This window comes from Canis lupus, chromosome 1, assembly GCF_003254725.2.
Source record: "Canis lupus dingo isolate Sandy chromosome 1, ASM325472v2, whole genome shotgun sequence".
Classification (NCBI taxonomy): domain Eukaryota; kingdom Metazoa; phylum Chordata; class Mammalia; order Carnivora; family Canidae; genus Canis; species Canis lupus.
Genome location: NC_064243.1, coordinates 66349811 through 66377011, shown reverse-complemented (window position 1 = coordinate 66377011; position 27201 = coordinate 66349811). Strand labels below are relative to the sequence as shown.

At 36.1% G+C, this 27201-nt stretch overlaps 1 protein-coding gene across 3 annotated transcripts; it reads left to right on the top strand.

Moving 5' to 3' along the window:
• The first annotated feature begins 1159 nt into the window (after window positions 1-1159).
• Window positions 1160-26359, top strand: LOC112643487 (protein LEG1 homolog). 3 transcript variants are annotated; one of them, XM_035712771.2, is made up of 6 exons: window positions 1160-1520; window positions 6405-6491; window positions 7243-7427; window positions 8328-8428; window positions 16425-16663; window positions 25937-26358. In XM_035712771.2, the coding sequence occupies exons 1-6, from the start codon at window positions 1220-1222 to the stop codon at window positions 26065-26067; spliced, it is 1044 nt and encodes a 347-aa protein (XP_035568664.2). In that variant the 5' UTR covers window positions 1160-1219; the 3' UTR covers window positions 26068-26358. The 3 variants fall into 3 exon arrangements, with proteins under 3 accessions (XP_035568664.2, XP_035568665.1, XP_035568666.2); XM_035712772.2 differs by lacking the exon at window positions 25937-26358 and adding an exon at window positions 20115-20474; XM_035712773.2 differs by lacking the exon at window positions 6405-6491 and having other exon boundaries at window positions 25937-26359.
• Window positions 26360-27201: the final 842 nt, after the last annotated feature.

Genomic DNA, 27201 nt, shown 5'->3' with positions numbered 1-27201 from the left:
GGTCTCCCATCTGACTGTGGCCGCTGCTGCAAGGACAGTTCCACGTGGAGCTCTGACCTGCTTCATGCAGGTGCAATGTACAGCTTAGCTTCAGTATCTGCTTTTCCTTTGTATCTACCGCCCTGGGCTTCTGTACACTGCTGCGACCTGAGGCACTTGCAAGAGTTCACTTGGCACACAGGTCTGTGTAACCTGAATTGCAAGAGAATTCCCAACCATTGAGTCACCTTTGACAAGTGAATGATAAGCACAGATGTTTCTCTGGGGTGCCTGGGTGGCTCAGTTGGTTAAGCATCTGACCCTGACTTAGGTCATGATCGCAGGGCCCTGGAATCCAGCTTAGTGGGAATCTGCACTTAGTGGGGAGTCCATTTGTCCCTATCCCTTTGCTCTGTCCCCCCCACTTGTACTCTTTCTCCTTTTCTCAAATAAATAAATAAAATATTTTTTTTAAAAGAAAAAATGCTTCACAATTCCATCCCCTAAAGCCAGTGGTTCTTTCAGGATAGTGTTCCTGGTTAGTTCCTAGACAACATAAAATGCCCCGTAAACTTAGTGGAGGTAAACTGATAGTCTCTCCTTATATTCACTTTTATTCCTTTCTTTCTTTTTTTCTCCCTCTTTTACTTTACTCTATAACCACAAATCAAATGTCTGCACACAAGCCTTTGGCTCAGATCCTGCTTATGTGGAATTCGAATTGACATGTCTGACATACAAGTCTAGACTAACACATGGACTAAAATTTCAAAGAGATCTGGTAAAGTCCCATATAACACTAAAATTTCTTACAAATTCTATCTAAAATTGCTTGTTTAACCATTTATATGGCTGAAATCTCACTAATTAGATATTAAATTGGATAAATAGCTGACCTTTAAAATTCAAGTAACTCCAGGAAATACATACAATTTATTATTATAATTAATATGAGAGACAGATCAGAAGGTAGAGACAAAAATAAGTTTAGGAAGAAATCCAGTCTTACTAAAAGTTCTAGAGGCTGATTGATACATTATCAACTATTTTAATTTGGGAGTTGATTAACAAGGGAGGTGCCCTAATCTCTTTGGTAAAGCATTTGTTTATCTCCACCTTCCTACTGCCAAGGAAGGGAATTTAAAGAGTTGATTAGTCAAGGTGCAAAAAAACAAAACAGCTTCCTCCTCCACTTCCCAATAGACATCTTGCCATAATCTCAATCTCCAGGCTAAACACCATGGCTTTCAATATTTTCTGGGCCTGTGTAATAATTGGTTGTATTTTTGCTTCCATAGCAAAAGCATCTAATATCTCAGATGTGTATCCCCCTCTGTGGAAGGAGAGTCCTGGTCAGTTCAGTGACTACAAGATAGAAAATGGAAAGTATATCATCAACTTCTGGCATTACCCTGAGAGACTGGGGACGTATAAAATCCTACTGAACAAGACAGCCAAGTATTTTGCAAAATTTTCACCAGAAAATGAACAAAATATTTTATGGGGACTGCCTGTACATCATGGATGGCAATATCATACAGGTAAGAATGTCTCTTTTTCATTACAATGATCCTTTGATTTAAGTGTGAACTTATTAGGAAGTAGTATCTGCACATTTAGCATCATCTTTTTGAAAATTGATTCTTTCTCTCTTTCCTACTGCTTTTCCACTGTTTGCATTCTTGCCAAATCCTTATCAAGTATTTATGGAATACCCCCTGCATGCATGGTTTTGTTACACAGAAATGTCCAAAAGAACTGTGTGCAATGATGAACTTGTTCTATACTCAGTACGATAGTAACAGCCATACTGTGCTCTCATATTCTTACATATTGTTAGTGAGCAGTTGAAATGGCTAATGCTGGATGCCTGGATGGCTCAGCGATTGAGAGTCTGTCTTTGGCTCAGGGCATGATCCCAGAGTCCTAGGAGCAAGTCCCACATTGGGCTCCCTGCATGGAGCCTGCTTCTCCCTCTGCCTGTGTCTCTGCCTCTCTCTCTCTCTCTCTCTCTGTCTCATGAATAAATAAATAAAGTCTTTAAAAGAAAAAAAGAAATGGCTAATGCTTTTGCAGAACTGAATTCTTAATTTTAATTTCAACTAACTTAAATTTTAATAGCCACAAATGGCTAGTGATTACCACATTTACCGAGACACAGCATATTAGACCTAGTTCATTCACTATCGATAACTATTAACTGATGTGCTATTGGTACCAAACCTAGTTCTAAGCAAGGAAGTGTACATCCAGGAACAAAACAGTTAAGGTGATATACATTAAATACACATGGGTGTATAAAATTAATTTGCATTATCTATAGTTCTAAACATGATTGGACTGCAGTCATAGATTGGAGCGACAAAGGAGAAGAAAAACCTCTGTTTTCCCTACCAAAAATAGCATCTACACTGAGGAATGAAAGCAAATATGCTTTGGAACAAAAATATTGAAAGTGCCAAGGTATCTCTTTTAATGGGTTTCAAGAAATAAGGGACCTTCACTATCAATGTCTAGAAAACAGTATTGGAAGAAAGGAATCAGTGAGAAAATTGGTAGCATTATAGAAAAGACAGAAGAAGAGACTGAAGCTCTGGACTGTGATGACATTCCAAGCAGATGTTACAACCAAGCTTGTCAGGGAATTTCCCAGCATCCAGTATAATTTCCATTCTTAGACTGTCCGTGGCATGGAAAAGAATATTTGAACCCCTGAGACATGGTTATGGAGGATCCCAAACATAAATTCCCTGGAAACAATAACCAGCTTCCCCAAGGGGTCACACACCTACTTCTAGGAACATTTTCAGCCTTGGGTCCTGTCATAAATGAACAGCAAAGTAGAATATTGGACAAGGTACTTTCAAAATTTCATTTCCATTCTAGAATACAATAAATGGGATTCTATTGTTTCTTAAGTGGCTGATTTTATTTAGTATTTCGTTGAGTTGAACTCCATAATATAACTAGAGAAAATCAATACAGAATTACAAATTATGAAAGTAACCCATAAAAGTATTTCACCAATAGTATGCTAAGTCTCTCAAAGATGAGGTAAGGACTATAAGTACAAGAGTAGTTCAGGAAAGAGAGTGACAACCATGGGCTGAGCATATCATGGGAAGAAAGTAGAGCCAAAGAACTTGATGGAGTCGTTGCTAGAATGTAATTGCTGGAATACAAATTTAAAAAATGGCAATGATAGCAAGTTGTACCAGACGAAGACTACCATATTGGCAGGAGAACCCGGATGTGAAAGAGCAGTGGGTGGTAATTTTAAGATCAACTAGGATCTGTTGAAGAGATGTCTTTAAAGTTGGGCTAGGTAGTTTTAATTGGGCCCTTAAGCAACATGGTTTAGTTTAGGAACAAGTGTCTAATGCTCACAAAATACTTAAACACTAAATGTTTGCTACTAGATTGCCTAGCAGAGGTTTTTTTTTTTTTAATCATTTTATTTGTATATAATAAACATACAATAAACAGCACATTTAAAAATATTTTTGGTAAGTTTGGTATATGTACATAACCTTGAACTCATCACCACAGATAATGGACATAAATGTCATTCTACAAATTCTCTTTTCTCCTTTGTATTCTCATCTTCATGAACTTCCCTGTGTCTGGTCACTCCCAGTCCTCCCCACTCCCCTAACTTCTCATGCCCTTCACTCCCCAACTTTACCAGTAACCACTGATCCACTTTCTATCACTGCAGATTAGACTGCATTATCTAGAATTTCCATATTGGGTGCTCTCTTTTTAGTCTGGTTTATCTCAGTTGTCATGATTATTTTGAGATTCATCTATCTAGTTGCAGATGCTAATATTCATTCATTTTTATTGGCTAGCCAAAATTTTAATTAGAATAATGTTTGAGGGCACCTGGGTGGCTTAGTCAGTTAAGTGTTTGCCTTCATCTCAAGTCATGATCCAGGGGTCCTGAGATCGAGCCCCTTGTCAGGCTCCCTGCTCGGTGGGGCATCTGCTTCTCCTTCTCCCTCTGCCCCTCCCCACCCCTGCTCTCTTGCTCTGCTCTCTCTCTAAATATAAATAATATATATATATATATTTTTTTTTAAGGAATAATGTTTGAACTGAATGAAAATACTGGGAGTCTGAAGCAGGATAAGGAAGCAACACCAAAGAGAAATATAGATTAAAAAAAGGGAAGATTGTGGCAAGCGTACAAGAAATTGATAGTACATGTCATTGCCTTCCCTTGAAGGGTTTGCAACATGGTTAAGAAGGAGAATTAGAGGGACACCCGGGTGGCTCAGCGATTAAGCACCTACCTTCAGCCCAGGGTGCGATCCTGGAGGCCTGGAATCGAGTCCCACGTCAGGCTCCCTGCAGGGAGCGTGTTTCTCCCTCTGCCTGTGTCTCTGCCTCTCTCTGTGTGTCTCTCATGATTAAATAAATAAAATCTTTTTTAAAAAGGAGAATTAGAAATGATACAACCATAAGACAAAAAAAGAGCTGAATCCTAAGACACTAGAATAAAGTGAATGTTGTAAACTGGAATAATCTGGGAATAGAGTAACATTTGGAGTTAATCTTGAAAGAAAAGGCAGAGTGTTGATGGGCTTTTTCAAAAAGTAATCCAAGAAGAAAGATAGAGAGTGAACTAAAGGACAGAGTTTAACATTAGTTTGGTATTTGAGAGAGAAAAAGACAAAAAGAGAGAGAAATGTTGGGAGGACAGGATATATACATTGTATGCTGCAGAAATAATATAATTGGAAAATATGGTAAATTCTCAGGAAAAAAAATTTTGATTTTAATAGTGACAAACATAACATTATTTTTTTCTGGAAAAACAAGTGTGACAGAAAACAATTTTGGTCAAGGTTATTGAGGGTGAGGTATTTCTTGCTATGGGAAGACAAGGAAAAACATTTCCTTAGAACATAAAACAGCAGTAAGCAGGTACAGCTTGGCTGTAAAGAAGGAGAAAGTTCTGAAGATGTCCAGAACAGTAGTGAAACTCCTCTGACAAATAACAGAAAGTTCGTGATGCAATGTTCCTTGACTGTCAAGATCAAGGGCTTGGTCCCAAGCACACACACTTGGGGGTGACGTGGAGTCACTAATAAAGGAGTTCTGTGGGAATTTGACAAGAATGAATATTCACAGCAGAATATTTGGAGTGGAAGACAAGAAAATTGGCAACATAAAGAAATCCTTAGATTAGCATCATGGGCGAATGTTCTCAGAGACTGAGTGGTTTTAAAAGGACAGAGAGTCTTAGAAACAGATGTAAAACAACTTCCAACTGAGGCAAAAACCTAAGAACCAAGAGAGAGGCATGTTTCACATACTTGAGTATTATTCCAGTTCAGACAAGGAGTAACAATCTTGAGAAATTTCCATGCATTAGCACAACTACCCAGGTCTTTCCTCTTGCCCCCCAAAGGGTAAGCAGGCCAAGAAAAGCTGAATGAGAGACTAGAATGAGGATGTAAGAGGGAAACAGAAGAGGTTCATGGCAAACACAGAACTGGTGAAAATAAATAACACAGCGAATGTAGGGGAAGGGAACGAGAAAGAAGAAAATATGAATGTTGCAGGAAAAGAGCATTGGAAGAAAAGAAAGAGAGGCACCTGATAGGTGAGCAAGGACTGGGCAAGAGAGAAGCTGGAGTGGCAAGTGAAGAACCTAAACAGTGTGAGGGGGAAGCCAGAGAAAAGAAAGTTAGCAGGAGTAAAGAGAATAAGCCAGTGTGAAAATGGTGGAAATGGGGCACAAGATGGGCATAGAGCCAGAGACAGCTGAAGGGATATGCGGGGAGTATATGAAGATGGTACAGAAAAATCAAAAAGAAAGAAACAGAAAGGGTTGTTTTAAAAGTAGGAGATAAGAGGGGATGACCAAAAATATATAAAAATAGAATAATGGCTAATATTTACAGAAGCACATGTTCTCTGAGCTGAACACTTTTTGCACCCTTCTTCACTGAGCAACCCAGAGCCTCTCTGAAGTGATTATTACTAGTCTCTCCAGTGTGTATATGATAAAATTGAGGCAGGCCTATGTTATTTATCCAGGGTCAAGCAGTAAGTAGGTAAGCAATGAAAAAGGATTTGCTTTTAAGCAAATAGAGCCTGGATCTTGTTTACTATGTATGAATATTCACTCCTTGATATTGAAGACAAGGAGTAGTTAGTAATAGAAGACGCGCATACTACAGAGGTTGAAAACACAGGACCTACGAAAGAGAATAGATCATTGTAGGGATATGAAGGAAAAGGAAAAAATATGAATGGGAGATGGGAAGCAGAAAGTCATGAAGTGAAGGAAAGACAATGATGGGAAGGCTGACAAAATTCTTTATGCCTATACACATAATGTACCGAGTTCCATTTTGTACCTACAGCTTAGAAAGGGGCTTAGTGAACCCGACTCTGGATTTCCTCTCTTTTAGGCAGATTAGCTGATCCTACCCAACATACAGACTGTGGCCATAAGTCTGGAGATCGCCTCTGTATCTCTGTGGACAGTTGGTGGGCTGGTGAGTTCACTGTGACCATCAAACCTCAAATTGATGAACTTTCCACAAAAAAAAAATCAATTTAACCTGGGATCCCAATTAGGAAAATCCAGGATCATTGCTTTTACAAAAACCATCTGTTTGCCCCAAATCTGGATGTTTTGAAATGGGTTTTGAGATAGATATTTTTTAAATTTACTGATTAGTTTATCCGATTACAAAAGTATCAATTAGGGAAAGTTAGTCACCTCAAAACTTAATTTAAATACATAAGACCGAAATAAGAATTTGTGTTATATTATCAGATGAAAACCTTGTTAACAAGAGAAATACTTAGATTAAATATTACAATATTTTAAAGCTGCATCAGATTTTCAGACTTAGAATAAAAACTTAGGAAAGTACAGAATTCTGTTACTATTTTTTGGTTTCAAGTTTTTAAACTTTAGTTAGTTAATTCTATTACTAACTTCTAAACTTTTCACTTACTACGCCTTAGAATTTAATTAGCATTTTGGAATTCCAGTGCAATGATTATCTGCCCTGGAATAAATAAATAATAAGTCTACAAGATAATTCCATTTTGCTTTATGAGAGTAGAATTTTTAAGAGAAGCATATTCAAGTTGCATATAAAATTTCCAAAGCTCCCTAAATTGCTAAAGTTTTACCACATTTCTAGATCTTTAGGTTTACTTTTATGATAGATATCTTTATTTTGAAAACAACATCATTTATATGTTAACACTATTAATAACTTTTTATTTATACAGACCTTAATTATTATCTCTCTGCATTGCCCTTCCTTGCTGCGGTTGATTCTGGCATAATGGGGATATCATCAGACAATGTCACTTTTCTGCCACCATCCAAGGATCAGATGAATTTTTGTTACAATGTTTCTAGCTGTCATTCATCATTTCCAGAAGCAATGAAGAAGTGGAATGAATTTTACCAGGTATTTTTTTTTTTTACTATTTTAATTAATACTCTTCAAGGGTAACCAGATAATTTTTGAAGAGCACTTAACATAGATATTTTTTTAGCGTTGAGCAATGTGTTCCTAAGGAACAAAGTTCCCAATTGAAAATATTGTGGCGACAACAGTATTAGTATGAGTGGATTGCTGTATGACATCATACCTTATTGGCATCCTCTTTACTAATAGTGTATCGAGGCCACACTCTCTACTATCCTCATTCCAAATAAATTATATACACACACATGAGCCCAGAGAAACTATGACTTCACAGTGCATGAAGTATCTTAGTTCATCATAATTTCAGGCCACCTGAGCAATAATTGATATAGAAATACAATTGTGTAATAGGTTGTAGTCAATTTGATCAGTTTATTTCAACTGTCTTGATAAATCACATGAGTTGACTGAAGGAGCACTTGACAATCGGAATCAAATACTGATGTCCACAGTAAGGAGTCATGGGTGAAGAGTACATGACCAAAGACTGGGTTTCCCTTTAGAGAACATTTCTCATCATATTTGCATATTATTAGATAAAACACTCTTAACCTTAACACTTGGTGGAAAGTTCATTACATGGCAAGAGAAAAAAACATACATAAAATACTAAAGGCCTGGTTCTGAACAGTGCAAAATCCTGAACATTTCTAAAACACTTGGTTTATTTCTTTCATATGAACTCAGTATCACTAGTAATTAAAATACCTGAAATCAAGCTCTGTAGAGAGTGTTAAGCACTAAATATTTCATAAAGTCTTAGAAAAAAAAAGTTCTCCCCTCAATTAGAATGTTGAAAAATTGTTTGTAAATAGAATTGATTTTCAAGGAGATTGTTATAATTGCCTAAATATCAGTAACATTGTTTGTCTTGGACAGCATGTAAAGTCACATTCTAGTAGCTTTGATGAACTGTTGGAGTACTTATGGGCTGCACATGTCTCATCTTTGAAGGTTGCTCGTAAAATTTTTCAGAATAGGTAAGAATGGATCTAAAGTTGTTTTGTTTGGGGGCACTTGGTGGTTCAGTTGGTTAAGCACCTGACTCTTGATTTTGACTCAGGTCAGGATTTCAGGGTCATGAGATTAAGCCCTGTGTTGGGCCCCATGGTGAGCATGGAGCTTACTTGAGACTCTCTCTCTCTCTCTCTCTCCCTCTGCCCCTCCTCCCGCTCACAGTCTCTCTCTCTCTAAAAATAAAATAAAATAATTAAGTTGACATGTGGTGAGCGATCTTTCCATCTTATACTATATTTTTCATTGAAATCTTTTTTTAACTTACCTATTCACCAATATGTCAAACATGGGGAAGTATTATGACAAAGAGAAAACTGACAGGAAATGTTTTACTAGATAAAGCTCAAAACTATGTCACAAGTAGCAGAGGAAAATATGAAGAAAAGTACATTTGTACCACAAAACAGCAATAAAACAAAATGAATTCTGAAGTACAAGAGGACTTTTTAAAGCTTTTTAAACATCAAATGGTGTCTGTAAACAAAATGGATGTGATGGCAAACCTAATTATAGAACCTCTGCATTACTTCAATCAGAAAAAAATAGCATGGTTGACACCTATCTGGAGGCAAGCATCCAAGAAGCATCTTGGTTACCATGCCATATAGCCAAAATGTCAGAACTCTGCCCATTTTATAGCAAAAGAGATTGAATGAGTATGGCTTGGTATGGAAGCGAATGACACTGCATTGGGGGTGGTACCTGCCACCCAGAGTGAGACGTGGTGTAGAAAGAACTAAAGAATGGGTGACTGATTTGAAGTACACATAAAAATACAAGCACTCATGTTGGAGGACTTCTTGTTGACCACGTATTGTTATCCTTCCCACTGAAGGGTGTCCAGTGAAGATAAATCAGTCAGGAAACTTACATTGCTTGGCATATTTTATTTCTTAATATTACTTCAAAGGCTGATTTTTACTGGTCAAAGGAAGAGTTCATCCTCTTAGCATGTCTATGAGAAGAATTAAGTTTGTACCCATCATAATATCTTTTTGTTGTGACTCAGCTGCTTGATTCTGATCTCTCCCAAGGGGAAGAGAGATTATTAATCAACAAAGTAAACAGGAGTTGTCAACATCAAAACTGAAATTAAGTCATTATAGTTCATAGAAAGTAGTTTATAAAATATTATTTTGTAGACTTTCCCAAATACATGCAAAACTAAATTCTTCTAGAAAAATAGCATTTTTCATAGCAACCCTCAAAGGATGATGAGATCAGCCCTCAATATTGGAAATTGAACAACAAAGCTGAATTTATTACAATTCTAGGAAGGGACAGCTACACTGTCATGCACAGTATCACTGAGCAGAGCATTCTTCTCATCTTGAGATGGGTTATTAGGAGATGCTGAGTTCTTAGGGATTTAAGTGGGTTGAGTAATCAGTATAAGAGGGTTACACAGGTGAGATAGCCATCAATTGGCATTAGAGGCATGTTTATGGAGGAGTCCATTCCTGACTGGCTGACTTTCAGAAATGAGGGCATGTCACTTACTGGATGCTTGCAAAAACTTGGTCACTGAAGCAAGTTTTTGTTGATGGATTGAAGTCAATCTGAAAACAGTTTGGTGGCTACTTGTTACTATGTCTACAGGTATTTGTCTTTTTCTAAGACCCACCAACATGAATGGAACTGAGGGTATACCCAGGCAAGAACTGAAGAACCGAGAGGACTGCAATGTCTCACCTCTGGTTACCCCAAGGTCCTGAATAAATAGGAAGTAAGGGCTTAGGCAGGGTTGTAAAAGGCCTCAGCAGGGTTGTAAAAGGTATACTGCCATACCTACACAGAGCCCCTTAGCAAAAGGTGGAAGACTTACTGGTTGAAGGAACTTAAGAAAATCATTAATAAAAATTAAAAAAAGAAAATCATTCATCATTAGCTAACCATTAAACTTCTGAGCAGAGACTTCAGTGATGCCTCACTGCGGAGAACACAGAATGAATAACTGAATTGGTCCAGGCAAAGCAATAAACAAATAATGACAAGAAAACCAAAGAGCAACAAACCTTGGTATGGATGGGAATCTGATTTTAATACTTTCTACTTTATAGTGTCTGAACTGTCCAACTGTCCAAAAAGAGAGAGAGAGAGACATGCAAAGAACCAGGAACGTAGTACATGCATGCCTCTCCACCACACACACACACACTTAGAGATAATTAGTCAATAGGAATTGTTCCTCTGAGCTCAGATGATGGACAAAATTTTTTAATCACTTCTTATGAGCATGTTTAAAAAAGTAAAGAAACCATATCTAAAGAGTTAAGAGAAGTATGACAACAATGTTTTACTAAGTAAAGATTATGAATAGGGCAGCCCAGGTGGCTCAGCGGTTTAGCACCGCCTTGGGCCCAAGGCCTGATCCTGGAGACCTGGGATTGAGTCCCACGTCGGGCTCCCTGCAGGAGCCTGCTTCTCCCTCTGCCTGTGTCTCTGCCTCTCCCTCCCTCTCTCTGTGTCTCTCATGAATGAATAAATAAAATCTTTTTTAAAAACTTAAAAAAGATTATGAATAGAGTTAGAATGTATAGAAAAAATAGAAATTCTGCAGTTGAAAATTATAATAGCAAAAATGAGTAATTTGCTTGATGGATTCAAAAGCAGATTTAAGCTGGCAGAAAAAAAAATCAGTAAACTTTAATATAGGTAAATTGAGATTACCCAGTGTGAGAAACAAAAAGAAAAAAGGATGAAGAAAGATTACTAGAGCTTGGCAGACCTGCAGGAGAGTAGGAATGGAACTATATTGTGGCAAACTTTTATGTAAATGGTTAGAATAAATTACTGTCAATATGAACTACATTGTTTTAAGAGACATAGTAATTGTAATCTTATCAGTGAAGAGGAAGAGCTAAGAAATTAATATTTAGATAGATTAAAGAGAGAGATGATAGAAAAAAAACACAGGGAATAAATCTTTACACTAGAAAATATCCATTTAGCACAAAAGAAGGCAGTAATGAAGAAAAAGAGAACAAATACATAAGACATAAAAATAGATAGCAAATTGGCAATATTACTCCGACAGAAAAACCAAAGGCATTACACAAAAACTACATGCCAACATTTCTTATGGATACAACACAAAAATCCTTAATTTAATGCCAGTAAACAGAATCCAGCAACATATAAAAAGGGATCATAAACTGTGATGATACAGGATTTATTCTAAGAATGCAAAGTTGGTTTAGTATCAGATAATCAGTGAATATAATACAACATATTTTAGTAGAATAAGGGACAAAAATCACAAAATTATCAGAATAGACAGGAAAACATTTGATAAAACTCTTTTTTGATAAAAAAAAGCATTTTAAAAAACTAGGAACAGAAGAAAAGTTTCTCATCTTGATAAAAGGCATCTAGGAAAACCTAGAGTCAACATCAAACGGTGAAAGACTCAGTACTTTCCCCTTAAAATGAAAAACAAGACAAGGTTTTTCCTTCTTACCACATCTATTCAAGATTGCACTGGAGGTTCCAGCCAGGGTAATTAGGCAGTAAATAGAAATGAAAGTAATCTAGATAGAGAAGAAATAATACTTTTTCCCTAAGAAATCCAAAAAAGAATTATTATAATTAATATGAGTTGATCAACCTAAGAGGATGAAAGATCAACATGCAAAAATTGTCTTTCTGTGTCCTAGAAATTAAAAAAAAAATCTTAAAATGAAACTAAGAAAACAAACACATTTACAACAGTATCAGAAAGAATAAAATATATAGGGATAAACGTAGCTAAAGAACTGTAAAACTTGGTTACACTGAAAAATACAAGATATTTTGGAAGAAGTGAAAGAATTATTTCAAGGATAATCCTCGGTGTTTGTGGATTGGAAGACACTATTGTTTAAATGGCAACACTCCCTAAATTCATTTACAGATTCCAGGTAATCTCTGTTAATCTCTTACTACAGAAGTACAGTAATCAAGAACAGACTGTTACTACATGATGATAGACTTACGGATCAGTAGAAAAGAATTGGGGTCCAGAAACAAAAGTTGATATTCAACAAATGTGTAAGATAACTTGGTGGGTAAAGAATAGTTTTTTCAACAAATGGTGCTGGGGGAACTGGCAATCCACATGCAATGAATAAAGTTTATCTCCTCCAAAACAACAAAATTAACTCGAAATGCATTATAGACCTAAATGTAAGAGCGAAAACTATAGAATTCAAACTAAAGCTTTTGGCCTTTGGGTTAGGCCTTTTCTTCTAAGATGAGATGCTAAAAGCACATGAGACAAAAGAAAAAAATAGATAAAATGAATTTCATAAAAGCTAAATGGTTTTGGTGCTGTGAATGATATCATCAAGAAAGTGGAAGGCAAGGTACAGCATGGGAAAAATATTTGCAAATCATATATCTGTAAGAGATTTACATCTGAAACATTTTAATTTTATATTTTAAAGCTTTCACAAGTCAATCTTAAAAGACAACTCAATTTTTAAAAAATGGAAAATTGAGTAGGTATTTCTCCAAAGAAAATATATAAATGGCCAATAAGTACATAAAGAGATGCTAAAATGAGTAGCCATTAGGGAAATAGAAACCAACAATATAAGATACAACTTTACAAGCACTAGAATGGCTAAAATCTAGAAGATAAACAATAACAAGTGTTGAAGAAGGTATAGAGTATTTGGAACTCTCACATATTGCCTGTGAAGTTGGAAAATGGTGCATCCACTTTTTAAAAATTTGATTTAAATTCAATTTACTATATACTATATAGTATAACACCCAGTGCTCATCTCATCGTGTGTGCTCCTCAGTGCCCGTCCCCCAGTCACCCCATCCCCCACCCACTACCCCTCTGCAACAGTTTGGGGTTTTTCCCAGAGTCAGGAGTCTCTCATGGTTTGTCTTCCTCTCTAATCTTTCCCCACTCAGTTTCCCTCCCCCCTCCTCCTTTATGGTCTTTTTCACTATTTCTTATATTCCCCATATGAGTGAAACCATATGATAGTTGTCCTTCTCTGATTGACCTATTTCATTCAGCATAATACCCTCCAGTTCCATCCACGTCGATGTAAATGGTGGGTATTCATCCTTTCTGATGGCTCAGTAATATCCCATTGCATATATAAGCCACATCTTCTTTATCCATTCATCTGTTGAAGGTCATCTTGGTTTCTTGCACAGTTTGGCTATTGCGGACATTGCTGCTCTGAACATGGGGATGCAGGTGTCCCATTGTTTCCATCCCTCTGCATCTTTGGGGTACATCCACTTTGGAAAAAGTTTAACAGTTCCTCAAAATGTTAACTGAATGTTATTATGTGACTCAGCAATTGCCCTCCTAGGCAACTATCAGAGAGAACTGAAAACTTATGTCTGTATCTCTTTTCTCTTTTACGTGCTATTAGCTCTCCTACAATCTGTGCAATGTCTAGTTGTGCTGTTATTAAAATTGTGTGACCCTTACTGAATATCCTTATATATTCATGTTTTCTCCTCTTAAACTTGAGAGTTGGCTGTGACTTGATAAGACCATGGAGGGCCAACAAATTTTTCTATAATCAAGGACAGGTTAGTTATTTCATCCTCTGTATTCCCATAGCTCTATATGAACCATGTATATACAGGCATGTTTCACAGATGCTAACCAGGGGACATGTTCCAACTACTTTCTGAATCCATAATACCTAGACCCTGATGTCTGTATTACTTAGAGTAATTCCAGGGGGAATATAACAAACCATATAACTTCCATAATAAGCCTTGAAGGACATAGGGTGTGATAAGCAAGAAATAGAGAGTAAAGTGTTTCAGAATAGCAAGTTGCTTATATGGTGAGAAGATTGTTAAAACAAGTGATACAGATTTTGTGTGTGTATATATATAATTATACAAATACAATATGTGAATATTGTACATATGTAATATGTACAATTATATATGTATGAATATGTGTGTATATATATACAATTATATATATATATATATATATATATATATATATATATATATATATAAATTATTCTCTACAAGGGTGCCTGGTGGCTCAGTTGGTTCAACATCTAACTTTTGATTTGAGCTCAGACCATGATCTCAGTGTGGTGAGATCAAGCCCCACATTGGGCTCTCTGCTGGATGAGGATCCTGCTTAAGATTCTCTCCCTCTTCCTTTGTCCCCCCCAACCCTGTAGGTGTGCTATAAATAAATAAATAAATAAATAATAACATTATTCACTAAAAATTCAAAATTAAAATTTCTTTCTTAGTGAGAAAGCAGGAATATAAATTGCTGCAACTACCATGGGATAAACAGTGTAGAGATTCCTCAAAAAATTAAAAATAGAACCACCATATAATCCAGCAATTCCATAACTAGGTATTTTTCTGAAGAAAATGAAAACACTAATTTCAAAAGGTATGCATGTTCATTCTGGTATTATTTACAATGGCCAGAATATGGAAACAATCTAAGTATCCATCAACACATGAATGGATAAAAAATATGTAATATCATCATATATATTTTACTGGTATCATATAGTATAATGGCATATATATGTGTGTGTGTGTGTGTGTGTGTGTGTGTGTGTGTGTGTTGGGTGAAGTGGTCAAAGGCAGTCAAAATGTATAAATTTGCAGTTATTCATAGTTCATGGGGTTGTAATGTACAGCATAGTCATTATAGTTGGTACACTGTACTGCGTATTTGAAAGTTGCTAGGAGAGTGGATCTTGATCCCTTCACAAGAAAAAAAAATGTAACTATGTTTGGTAACAAATGCTAACTAGGCCTATTCTGGTGAACATTTCAAAAAATACACAAATATCATATCATTACATTATACACCTGAAAAAACAAACAAAGACAAGTTAGCCTTCGAGTATATATCACCCAAAAATAAGTACCAAGCTACCTAAAAAGCAAGAAAAATTGTTACTTCATTTTTAGTGGTTGCCTGAAATGAAAGTTATGTGTTCTTTAAGAACAAAATTCAGCAGAAATTTTGCCAATATTCTTTGACTTTTGTCTTTACTTTCATTATTATTTATTTATTCATTCATTCATTTGTTCGTTCATTTGTTTTAGAGAGAATGAGAGAGAGAGAGAAGGAGGAGGAGCAGAGAGAGAGGGAGAGAGAGAATCCCAACCAGATTGTCCGCTGAGTGTGGAGCCTGATGCAGGGCTCAATCCCACCACCCTGAGATCATGACCTGAGCTGAAATCAAGAGTTGGAGGCCCAACCAACTGAACCACCCAGGTGCCCCATCTTTACATTTTAAAATAATGAGACTTGGTCACATTTCAGAGTTTATGTAAGTAATGTAAATAAATGCTTTATGAAAAGGGGAAAAATGTGATATAAAAAACATGTTCTGAGATGAAAATTTTCAAGTTGAAAAATTTAATGACAGGGGACCCCTGGGTGGCTCAGCAGTTTGGTGGCTGCATTCGGCCCAGGGCCTGATTCTGGAGACACGCAATTGGGTCCCACGTCGGGCTCCCTGCATGGGGCCTTCTTCTCCCTCTGCCTGTGTCTCTGCCTCTCTCTCTCTCTTTCCCTCTCTCTGTCTCATGAATAAATAAATAAAATCTTTTTTAAAAATTTAAAAATAAAAATTTAATGACATCTCTTCAAATTTTCAAATCTCAACTGCGACACCTGGGTGGCTCAGCAGTTGAGCATCTACTTTCAGCTCAGGGCATGACCCCAGGATCAAGTCTCACCTCGGGCTCCTTGTGAGGAGCCTGCTTCTCCCTCTGCTTGTGTCTCTGCCTCTCTCTCTGTGTCTCTCATGAATAAATCAATAAAATCTTTTAAAAAAATTCAAATCTCTGGGCTAAAATCAAAGCCAAGTTTCTATAATCTATATTCTAAAAAGTAGAATAATGCCATTTTGAACAAATTATCTGGTTTGAAAATTGAGTTGGCAAAATTCTGAGTAGACTAATTCAAAATGTATACTTTTCTCCCCACTTGTTTATTAGATTAAAATACTATTCTAAACAAGAAGCTGACTTTGAAAGAAGCTGGGCTTTATTTGTGGATTATTTAGCTCCACCAAACTTTCCTACGACCTTAATTAGAACATATGAATTCCAGAAGGAGCTGCCAACACGCATGCTGGTTAGTGGAGATCGAGCCCCCTTCATCAGTGATTTTAGTGGCTTTCAGAACACAGTCCTGTTTGCTTTGAATCTTCTCCACAAAGTGCATAAATATACAGGTAAGAGACGCAGGGGCCTTTTTTCTTTCTTTAAATTTTGTATATTGTGTTGATTTCAGACCTAATTAAATACCATTAGAATCATAAATCATTACAACAGACTGTCTAAAGAAGAAAATGTTGACTTCCTAAGATATCTGTTTCAACGTTTTAACAATAATCCTTGTGGATTTATGACTGGCTTCATTTAATGAGCACATATTACAGGCTCTTCCTTGTTTAGCATGTCGTCTCCTCGGCGACCCTTCCACAAAGCAGATCAATGCCACCATATGTTAATTTCACAAGGAGACATGGAAATCTCTATTTCTTTCTTGGACACATTTTGCTATTTTATTTTGTTTTGTTTTTAAATGCAACAGATAATAAACATAATAATGACACTTCCCATGGCTAGCAGAACCATGAAATAAATTGTTATATGAACTCTCCTCATCCTCATCATCCATAATTATAGACACAAAGACAAAAAATTTGACTCCCCCCTCCAAATTCTAGTTTTGAAGAAGATATATTTCTCCAAAATTTCAAAATCCTAGGTTTACTAATAGTGGAAAACATTGAAGAAATTACATAATGGTAAATTTGAAAATTACTATATCATTCAATTTCCCAAATACCATTTATCTTTGTTCTACTGAGGGAAAAAAATTATGTGTGTGCGTACATATGTGTGTTTTAATTTAGATTCCTTAAAACAGAATTCAGAAATAAAATTTGAGTCAAAATAAAGATGAATGCATTATATTTTAAATATACTTGAATGTGTATTACTTAGGGTAACACTCACTGTTTTAATAAGTAAATCTTCAACATTTGAATAATTTCTTCAAACTGTAATGGCAAGACTCAAATTCTGGCCCCTGTAATGATGTAGGATATTTATTCAATTGGTAAATGGCTTTCCTCTTGGTAATTCAGAAACCTAGGATATCTCCGTGTTCGGCTCCAAGCTTCACTACTGTATCCTCCCTCTAAAGTAATTCACAGGAATGAAAGAGCTGAAGGGGACCCTCTTTGGAACGCCTAGACTAGAAGTGACAAACTTAACTATATCTCACATACCTTTGGTAAGAAAAGTCCTCCAGCCTAACTAGATGGGGCATAGGAGGGAATTGGGAAAGTTCATTCCTGCTTGAGCCCCACTGTTAGGAGAATCATAAATTACGTTGTTTGGCAGTCATCGCTGCCACAATGTCAGACCCAGAAAGTCCAATCCAGGCTCAGATGATACAAACAAACTCTACTGGCCTAGAATGTAGAGTGAGGCGCTGAATGGCTGGTTAGAATTAAGTACATTTTGAAGATTGTACACAACAGATCTCTAGATTTCTGTAAGTGCCAGTGTTACTAAAATAGGCTTTGGATTTGTAAAGGAGTTTTGAATTGACTCTATACGCTACAATAAAAAGGGAAAAAAAGAAAACTTAGAATGTAGTTAAACTAGCTACCTTGCTTCCTAGCTTTCTCTACTAACTGCATGCACTCACTGGTACTCAGAATTCAGGAACTGCTCAAAGACTTGGCAGATATTTTTAATTAATTTGAGTATAGAAAAAATAGCACACCGTTAATAAAAATAGTTTCACAGTTGAGCACGTTTGATTTATAGTCAGTAAACATAGGTTTGCACAAACTTTTTAGTGTGACATTTGGTTACTTTTTTGACATCAGAAAATGTCAGCTTTTGCTTTACACTGCAAACTGGACTGCGTTTCTGTATATTTTAGCCATTGTGCTCTGCGAGTGATTCCTGACTCTTGAAACTATTGACGTGTAAGCTCCAACCAATTGTCAGCCACCAATTAGGGACCTCCCTGGAGAGGAATTAACAGTGGGGCAAGAGTCTAGGAATTTTAATAGAAATAGTTGTACTTCAAATAAAGCAATGGAAAATAAACATGCTTTTCCTAACAGGGAATCAATAGAGGAAAAGGGGCAGTAGCTTCAGACTCAGGACTTCTGTGTATTTCTTTTTTGCTCATTGGCTTATCAACCCCTTCTGATACACTAGTCCTATTGAAAATTCATACCAGTACTACTTTTTCTCCATTTCTTTTTTTTTAATTTTTTTATTGGAGTTCAATTTGCCAACATATAGCATAACACCCAGTGCTCATCCCGCCAAGTGCCCCCCTCATTGGCCATAACCCAGTCACCACAACTCCCTGCCCCCCTCCCCTTCCACTGCCCCTTGTTCATTTCCGAGGGTTAGGAGTCTCTCATGTCCTGTCACCCTCACTGATATTTTCACTCATTTCCTCTCCTTTCCCTTTATTCCCTTTCACTAACTTTTATATTCCTCAAATGAATGAGACCATATAATGTTTGTCCTTTTCCGATTGACTTATTTCACTCAGCATAACACCCTCCAGGTCTATCCATATCGAAGCAAATGGTGGGTATTTGTCGTTTCACTTTTTCTCCATTTCTTAATAGTATTTCACTTTGTGGCTATAATTTCGCTTACACTTATTTTAACAATATGTTCAATATATGCCTCTTGGTGAAAATTAAAACACTACAGAGAGTTATTAAGTACATGTAAAACTTCCCCTCTCTCCATCATCTTTTAACTTCCACACCTTAATTCCTTGCCTGATATATGTATATATACATAGTTATTTATTATACAAATATATTAAAATATATATTAAGTTAGTTATTGTATATATATATTAAAATATATTAAGTTTTAGGCCTATTCCTACAAAAAATTTTATATGAACAAGTGAGTAAATATAAAATAAATAAATAATTCGATTAAAAACTGTGCTACTTGCATAAAAGATTATATGTATGGCACTGCTCAGTGCTACAAATTGTTCATTAGTCATTTATACTTGAGATATTCACAAGTCAGCAAATATTGACACACATTATTTCTAAATAATATATAACTTTCCATTGAATGGATTGATATTCTTATCAATTTTAGGTAATGTAAAAGTGGCATTCATTGTGTGATTTTTAGTCTAATTTGTTGGGATAGTGACAGATTATATTACTAGGAGTGAATTCATGGATCTGATATTGCCAAGCAGCAATTCACAGTGTGCTATTACATTCTTGTCAAAACAAGAATAAAAGAAACACAAATTATTTATTAAAGTTCATATTTCTGCATAGACACCAAAAATGAATATTAGCAAACTTTCTAATTTTCAAGAGTCGGATATGTGAAAAATAGCACTTCATTTTGGGGCTTTCATTGCTTCAGTCACTACTGTATTCATTATTTTCTTTAGTTACTTCTGTATGCATGTTTGAATAAGAAGGAAAAATTTAAGACATAATTTTAAAGAGCAAAATATTGTTTTATTAAAGGATGTATATGAAAACAGTCTAATTTCATTGAATTATATTGAATTTTGTTTTATATAATTTTAATACTTAGGATAATAATTAAAATTTTACCTAAAACTCTTACATATCTTTACTATTTTTCTAGGGACACTATCTTTAACTTTATGGAAAACTTTAATGAAGTCAACAGTTGCAAGGAAACTGTTTCTAGAGATTTTGGAATTCATCCTTCACTCTTTTAATTAAATGCTTCTGGAAATCTGTATAAAATAAAAATCCACAATGATAATTTATGAAGAACAATAATCTCAAAAATTAGTCCTTGCATGTGTGCGTAATTTTGTCATTGTCTATGTCCATATTTAAAAGTTTGAATTTATATATTGCCATTAATTTACTTAATTAATAATTAGTGAATAAGTATCAATAATTGTGTACTTTTTAATGTAGATTCAGTTGAATAACAAACAAATGTTGATAATTTAATAAAGGTCATAAAACCTGATTGAAATTTTGGATGTTCTTCTATCTAAATAAATTTTATGAATTTGGAGGAATAGATTTTCATGGTCCATAGACAGGAGGCAAAAGATTTTAAATAAAATTTGGATAATGAATTTGGATTTCTAAAGCATTTAAAAATGAACTATTGTTTTAGAATGCATTACCTGATCCATCAATATCTTGGAGGTTTGTTAGTTTTCTCAAAGTTAGAAAAATTATTTTCTGAACATCTCTCTCTCTCTCTCTCTCTTTTTTTTTTTTTTAGTCCACACCTATCATGAAGGACTTTAGGGTCACAGAGGGCAAAATTTCTCTCTCTCTCTCTTTTTTTTTTAATTTTTTTTTCAAATTTCTCTCCTTTCAGAGGATACAATGTGCACTGACAGGAAGGTGTCACACCTTCCCACTTATCCTCTTGGTGACTTCCCTTCTATAGCTTTTATGCAACTTGATAGCAGGTTTTACATAGGGCCTCAACCACAAGCAAAACATATCCACTAACAAACTATTTGGAAAAATAAAATGAATAAATTGGGCCAAAAGGTAGATAGTATGGTAAAATAACACGGCACTGATATTAGAAAGACTTGAGTATACATCTAAGCTCTGTTATTTTCCAGCCAATGTCAACTGGTTAATCCTAAGCAATTTATAAAATTCTCCTGTACCTCAATATACTTATCGAAAAAAAATGAAAATTATGGGGAAAAAAATGAAGGTCCTGCTTTGCTGGGTTTCCAAGCTAGCACTTTAGCAATGACTGCAATCCCACCTAAAGGTAGGGATTTCTAATGATCTAAATACAGGTTGATTACCTGCCTCTCCCACAGGGTTAGGAATTTTTTTCCTGTACTTTCTCCCAGCTAAATATGGGAGTCAGACTTGCTGTCTCTCTACCAGCAGATTAAGGATTTTGTACCATCGCGTAGATATGGGGAGAAAGCTCTGAGTAGGGTGTGCCTTTCTTGCTGCTCTCCTGTCCTCCAGGCACACACCAAGATGGAGCTTTTTCAGTTCCTGCCCTGTCCCCAAAGTTTAGCAAATACCCAGGAAGATCCATGAAGAAGAACATTCTGTTGCATAGGAAGTGCCTTTAAATCTGAGGCTTCATGGATTCTATCCTCTCCGCAATATTCCCTCCCAAGATCCCTGTTGGATTGGCTGTGGCTTTGTAGGACCTGCACCACAGCTTGACTTGTATCTCTGTCCAATTCTACTTACTTCTCTTCTTCCTTCCAGATTGTTGATCTCTATAACTATGTTATGCCCCCAAACTCCACCTCGGCATACAAATCCAGAAGACTCAACTCAAAATACTCTTAGAATTAAAAAAAAATTTAAATTAGATTTCCATTTTTCAGTACTGTTGAATGCAAATATCTGCCTCCTCTATACCCTAGCAAAACTGAACCCTTCTAGGAATTTGGTTTAATGGAAAATTTTCTGATTCTTCTGACACTAGGATCTACTGAAAATCATACAACTTAGAATAAGAAAGTAATCTGACGAAGGGCGTGAAAGTAAACAAAGGAGAAGATACTTAAGGAAGAAAACAAAATAATGAGTCTTTCTTGCATCAGCAAAACTATTATTAATTAGCAGTTATGGGAAAATCCCTGGACCCTCACTGACACCACAGTGTGTCAGAGAAACAAGGACTTTAAGAAAACACAGCCATGAAATCTTAGCAAATGCGACAGAATTTAGGAGACACTGTTTTGATATGTCACTAGTTCAAGATTGACTGACAAATAAAAAGAACAATAAATGCTGTTGAACAGCAAAGTGTAGTTCTAATTATGGCAACTTTGGGGGGGAAAGGAATGAATAATATGTTTTCCCTTATCTCGAATGATTTATGATTTAATGAAGAAGGAAGATTAGTTAGACTACAGTTTGTATTTTTTAAAAACTTTATGCATCAAAAATTTTATTTCATTTAATACACACAAAAACTATTCATTCCAAAAAATACTTATTTGTGCCTGCTACACGAGAGTTACTATCCTTAACCATACTTATATAGGAACAGAAAAAGTAGAAATTTGTGACCCCATGGAGGTTGTATTCTCAGTTGTGAATTGGATGATAAGCAAACCTCATAGCCTTAGTAAATATTAGTGCAAAGAAAAAATAATAGCTTAGGGAAAGTGATAAGGAGTGCTAAAATGCATCAAGCATCTTAAATTTAAAAAGATTCATCAGTGAGCTCCTGCTAAGGAGGAGGTAGTTCAACAAAGATGAAGGCAAAGGGGAATGAGCCTTGAGGATATCTGTTGTAAGACCATCCCAGACCATGAGGAAGAGCAAGCACAAAGGTTGGAAGTTGGAAACAGGACTGGTATTTTTGGAAGAGCAGAAAAAGGCCATTAAACAAGGTGAAAAGAAGTAGAAGGTATAGTTAGGGCAATATTGCATTTGGGAGTCCAAGGGCTAGGACTCAGATATAAGGGCAAATAATATAGCTTCTTGTAGTTCATTGTAAGGATTATTATTTAAAAAACAAACAAACAAACAAACAAAAACCTTGCAATGGAATAGAGAACAAAAAGAAGGCTTTTGAGTAGATGAATGACCAAACTAGCTTCTCTGGTTAAAACTAGACTACAGAAGTAATGAGAAAACAGTAAGGAGGCTAGTGAGATCATCCAGAGGAAATATGCTGTAATCTTGGATCATACAGCAAAGGTAATAAGTGATCATATTCTGAATATATTATGAATACAGAGCCAACATGATATGTTATTAATAGATTAGGTGTAGAGTATAAAAGGAAAAAAGATGTTATAAATGATCCCCTTCCCTTATCATTTTTTCCTGAACAATTATTCAGTGAAAAATTAACTAGAGAAGCAAGGCAAGATGGGAACTGGGCACAGAAGAAGAGGAGTCATTACCTGAGCCTGAAGGTCAAAAGCCCAAGCGAAGTGACGAAAGTGTGCTCACAAAGAGGAGTCTTAATGTGCAAAGAGTCTAAGCCTGGATAGAATGGTGTTCCCAGAGATGAGAGGCCCAGCATCAACAGCCTGAGTTCAAATTGTGTGAGGAGGGAATTCACTGATAGAGGCCACCTGGCATGGGATATTGAAGCCCATATAGGGTGAAGAGTGCATCCATCCATATAAAGTATAACGTTGCGGCATTGATGACAGATTGACTCCTGCACAGAAAAATTAAGTACACACATATTTAAGGCTAATGGAAGTGAGTTTTTCACTATTAGAGAAGGACATTACAAATATGAAAAGTATGACAACTAAAATAACCCCTATGCTGTTGGATTAGAATTAGAGGTATTGGAGTGAACTCATGATTTTCTATATAGGTGGATTAGATGAAACACACGAGATTGTGAGTAGAGGCATCACCAAAATGATGAACACATCTACCACTCAGATCTTGACTTCAAAATCACATTTTCCAATAAATGGAAGAGGATGCCTTAGAAAAACGTCTGGTTATGTATGAGACAGGAAAGGGAAGAGATAAGCTTAGAATGTCTTGTTATTCCAGAAAACAAAAGTGTTCTAAAATAGATGGATATACTGTCAACAGAGGCTTCTACTGGCCAATACTAAGACAATGGAACATTAAAATCAATCATACAGTATTAAAACCCATTGAATAAAATAACAAAACAAGAATATATAGGGATATAAATAAATGAATGAATACATTTAAACAAGATATTTATGTAGGTTCAAAACACCTTCCAAATACATATCTATAAAATCAAATGTGTACCTACAACGTAAACTTACACAATCTTATATATATATATATAATACATGTGTATAACATACAGCATATAAAAATATTCATATATACTATATTCACATATTAAGTGAAAGAAGTGTAACAATATGAAACATACACAATAACAAATAATAAAATAAAACATTAATAAGCATATAAATATATGATAAATAGAAAGAGTGTGATTTCATTGGAGAAACCTGGTAGACACAACCTTAAACAAGTGAACATCATCAGTAATGAGACAAATTAAAACTGTATTCTCTTACCTGATGCATTGAAAGAACACAGTACAAATTAGGTGATATTTCTGCCAAAGATGCATAACCTAAATCTAATTATGAGCAAACATCAGATATTCCAAGTTGTGGAACATTTTACCAAATAGCTGGCCTATAGTTTGGTGAAATGGTCTTGGAAATGGAGAAAAAGCAGAGAATTTAAGTGGGAGAAAAAGCTAATTTTCTCAATTGACTATAATGGGCACAGGAAAGTGACATTTCATAGACATTTGCTTTAGAGAAGTGTAAAGTGTTGGGTTCAATGAGGAAGAAATTGGCAAGTTAGAGCTTATTTAGGACACTGTTGAGTATGGAGGTAGGAGGGGAGCTGTGGTTTATAGACAATTTTTATTTTTATTTTTTATTCTTTTTAAGATTTTATTTATGTATTCATGAGAGATACAGAGAGAGAGGCAGAGACACAGGCAGAGGGAGAAGCAGGCTCCATGTGGGGAGCCTGATGTGAGACCCGATCCCAGCACTCCGGGATCACGCCGTGAGCCAAAGGCAAACGCTCAACTGCTGAGCACCCCAATATAGACAATTTTTAAAAATTATTTTGGAACCACAGTTATTTATTGCAATGATTTAGAGAAGGATGAATGACACAAAAATTTTATAGTTACACAAAATTCACAATCTCTTTGTAGCTGTGATTGCATTATTTGATACGCCAAATTTAACCAATAGATTTAAGCAAACTTTGAAGAAGAAAGAAGAAAGAAAGAAAGAAAGAAAGAAAGAAAGAAAGAAAGAAAGAAAGAAAGAAAGAAAGAAAAGAAAGACCATATGAGTGTGTCCCGTAGGCCTAATCTCGTGTACTTTTTGTTTGTTTGTTTCCTATGAATTGATCGGTTATCAGTTCAATTCAGGACATCAAGAGATTCAAAACCCTTCAGAGAGACTGTGTTCCTCATACCTGGAAGTCAGTTAAGTAGGAAGTGGCATGTGGGTCATGATCCCTGTCAATTCTCTGTGTCGTGCAGAATATCTTCCTTATATCCAAAAATTATTTCATATAGATGTGTGTAGTTGTGTATTTTAGTGCCTCGTGTATTTACATTTTTGGCAGGAAGCAAGGTGCCTCTGGATCAGAAAACAGACATTAGTTACTCATAGAACATCTTGGTGCCTCATGCCTTAATTTCCATGGGGTGTTGCAATGAGGGCCAGGTGTTCACCTCAGCGTGCAGTGAGGTTGCACCACAGGAGAGGAATGTTGAAATTCTCAGATTTGGAACTGAGAGAGAGCAGCTGGCCCATCAGCCTGATGTTCTCTATGCTCATGCATGCAACTGGGAGAAAGAGAAGACCCGCCTTTACATTGAAGGGAAGGCAGAGGGTGAGGTGAAAGAAGAAAGAAGGTAAAAGTCTTCTATTACATATTCAAATTCCTTGCATTCATTAAAGATTAATTTTTTTACAGTAATCCTTTGTTCAGCATCTCGATGTGCCTCCGTTGCTACCTTGAACATTTGGAAGAGCCTGTTGGGTCCTCAGACTTGTACAACCAGAATGGCAGGAGAGTTATTACCCATCGCACCACCCCCATGTTAAAAAGATCTTAATGTGAGACAAGAATCCATCAAAATCCTAGAGAAGAACACAGACTACACCCTTTTTAAACTTGGCCACAACTTCTTACAACATACATCTACGAAGGCAAGGGGAAAATGAACTATTGGGACTTAATCAAGATAAAAAGGGGGGGATCCCTGGGTGGCTCAGCGGTTTGGCGCCTGCCTTTGGCCCAGGGCGCGATCCTGGAGACCCGGGATTGAATCCCACGTCGGGCTCCCAGTGCATGGAGCCTGCTTCTCCCTCTGCCTGTGTCTCTGCCTCTCTCTCTGTGTGTGTGTGTGTGTGTGACTATCATAAATAAATAAAAATTTAAAAAAAAAAGATAAAAAGGAGTGGTACCTGTCATGCTGGTAGGAGAACCATAGGGCAGAAGGACAAAGAAAGGAGAAAAGATACTCATCTTAACATGTGTAAAGGGTAATATTCACGTTTGGAGACTTCTGGTTAATATCTATCGTCTTTCCCACTGACATCATTTCCTATAAGTCACAGGGTTAGAAGATTCTTAACGCTTTGCATTTGCTGTCTCTTGGAAGACAGCTTTCAGATCAGACAATGGAAGAGTTCATTTTCTTGTCATGCCTGTGAGCTGCATTTGGCTTGAAGCCATTATAGCCGTCTATAGCAGAGACTCAACTGTTCATCCTGTTTCTGATGGCTGTCAAGGATGGGCGAGATTATTAGGCCAAGAAGTTGTCAGCATCAAGCTCTTGACTGACAGAAAGTCATGACGGTTTATAGAAAAAAAAGGGGGGTATAAAATATTGTCTTCATTTATGGCCTTTCTCACCAATATGCAAAACCAAATCTCAAAATAAAATAGCTTTGCTAATAGCAACTCTCAAAGTCTGGTGAGATCAGCATTCAATTTTTGAATAAGAAGTCGGTAATGAATTCAGCACTTTCTCCAAGAAGGGTGAGTCATGTCGGTCAGGAAGTCTCTGAGCATCGTAGGTCTGCTGATCCTATAGAAGGTCTTGAAAGGGCAGAAGTAGGCCTACGTCTTGTATCCTGCAGAACTATTATTTCTTGCAATTAACTGTCCTGACATGTCTCTTCTGCTCAAAATCACTTTATACACCACACACTTTTTTAAAAAATTTCTCCAAA

What these genes read in the sequence shown, in the direction of transcription:
- LOC112643487 (XM_035712771.2), top strand. Translation starts at nt 1,220, where the DNA reads ATGGCTTTCAATATTTTCTGGGCCTGTGTAATAATTGGTTGTATTTTT. An exon ending in TGTGGACAGTTGGTGGGCTG is followed by an intron (nt 6,492 to 7,242) that starts GTGAGTTCACTG and finishes TTATTTATACAG; the next exon opens with ACCTTAATTATTATCTCTCT. An exon ending in CGTAAAATTTTTCAGAATAG is followed by an intron (nt 8,429 to 16,424) that starts GTAAGAATGGAT and finishes CTTGTTTATTAG; the next exon opens with ATTAAAATACTATTCTAAAC.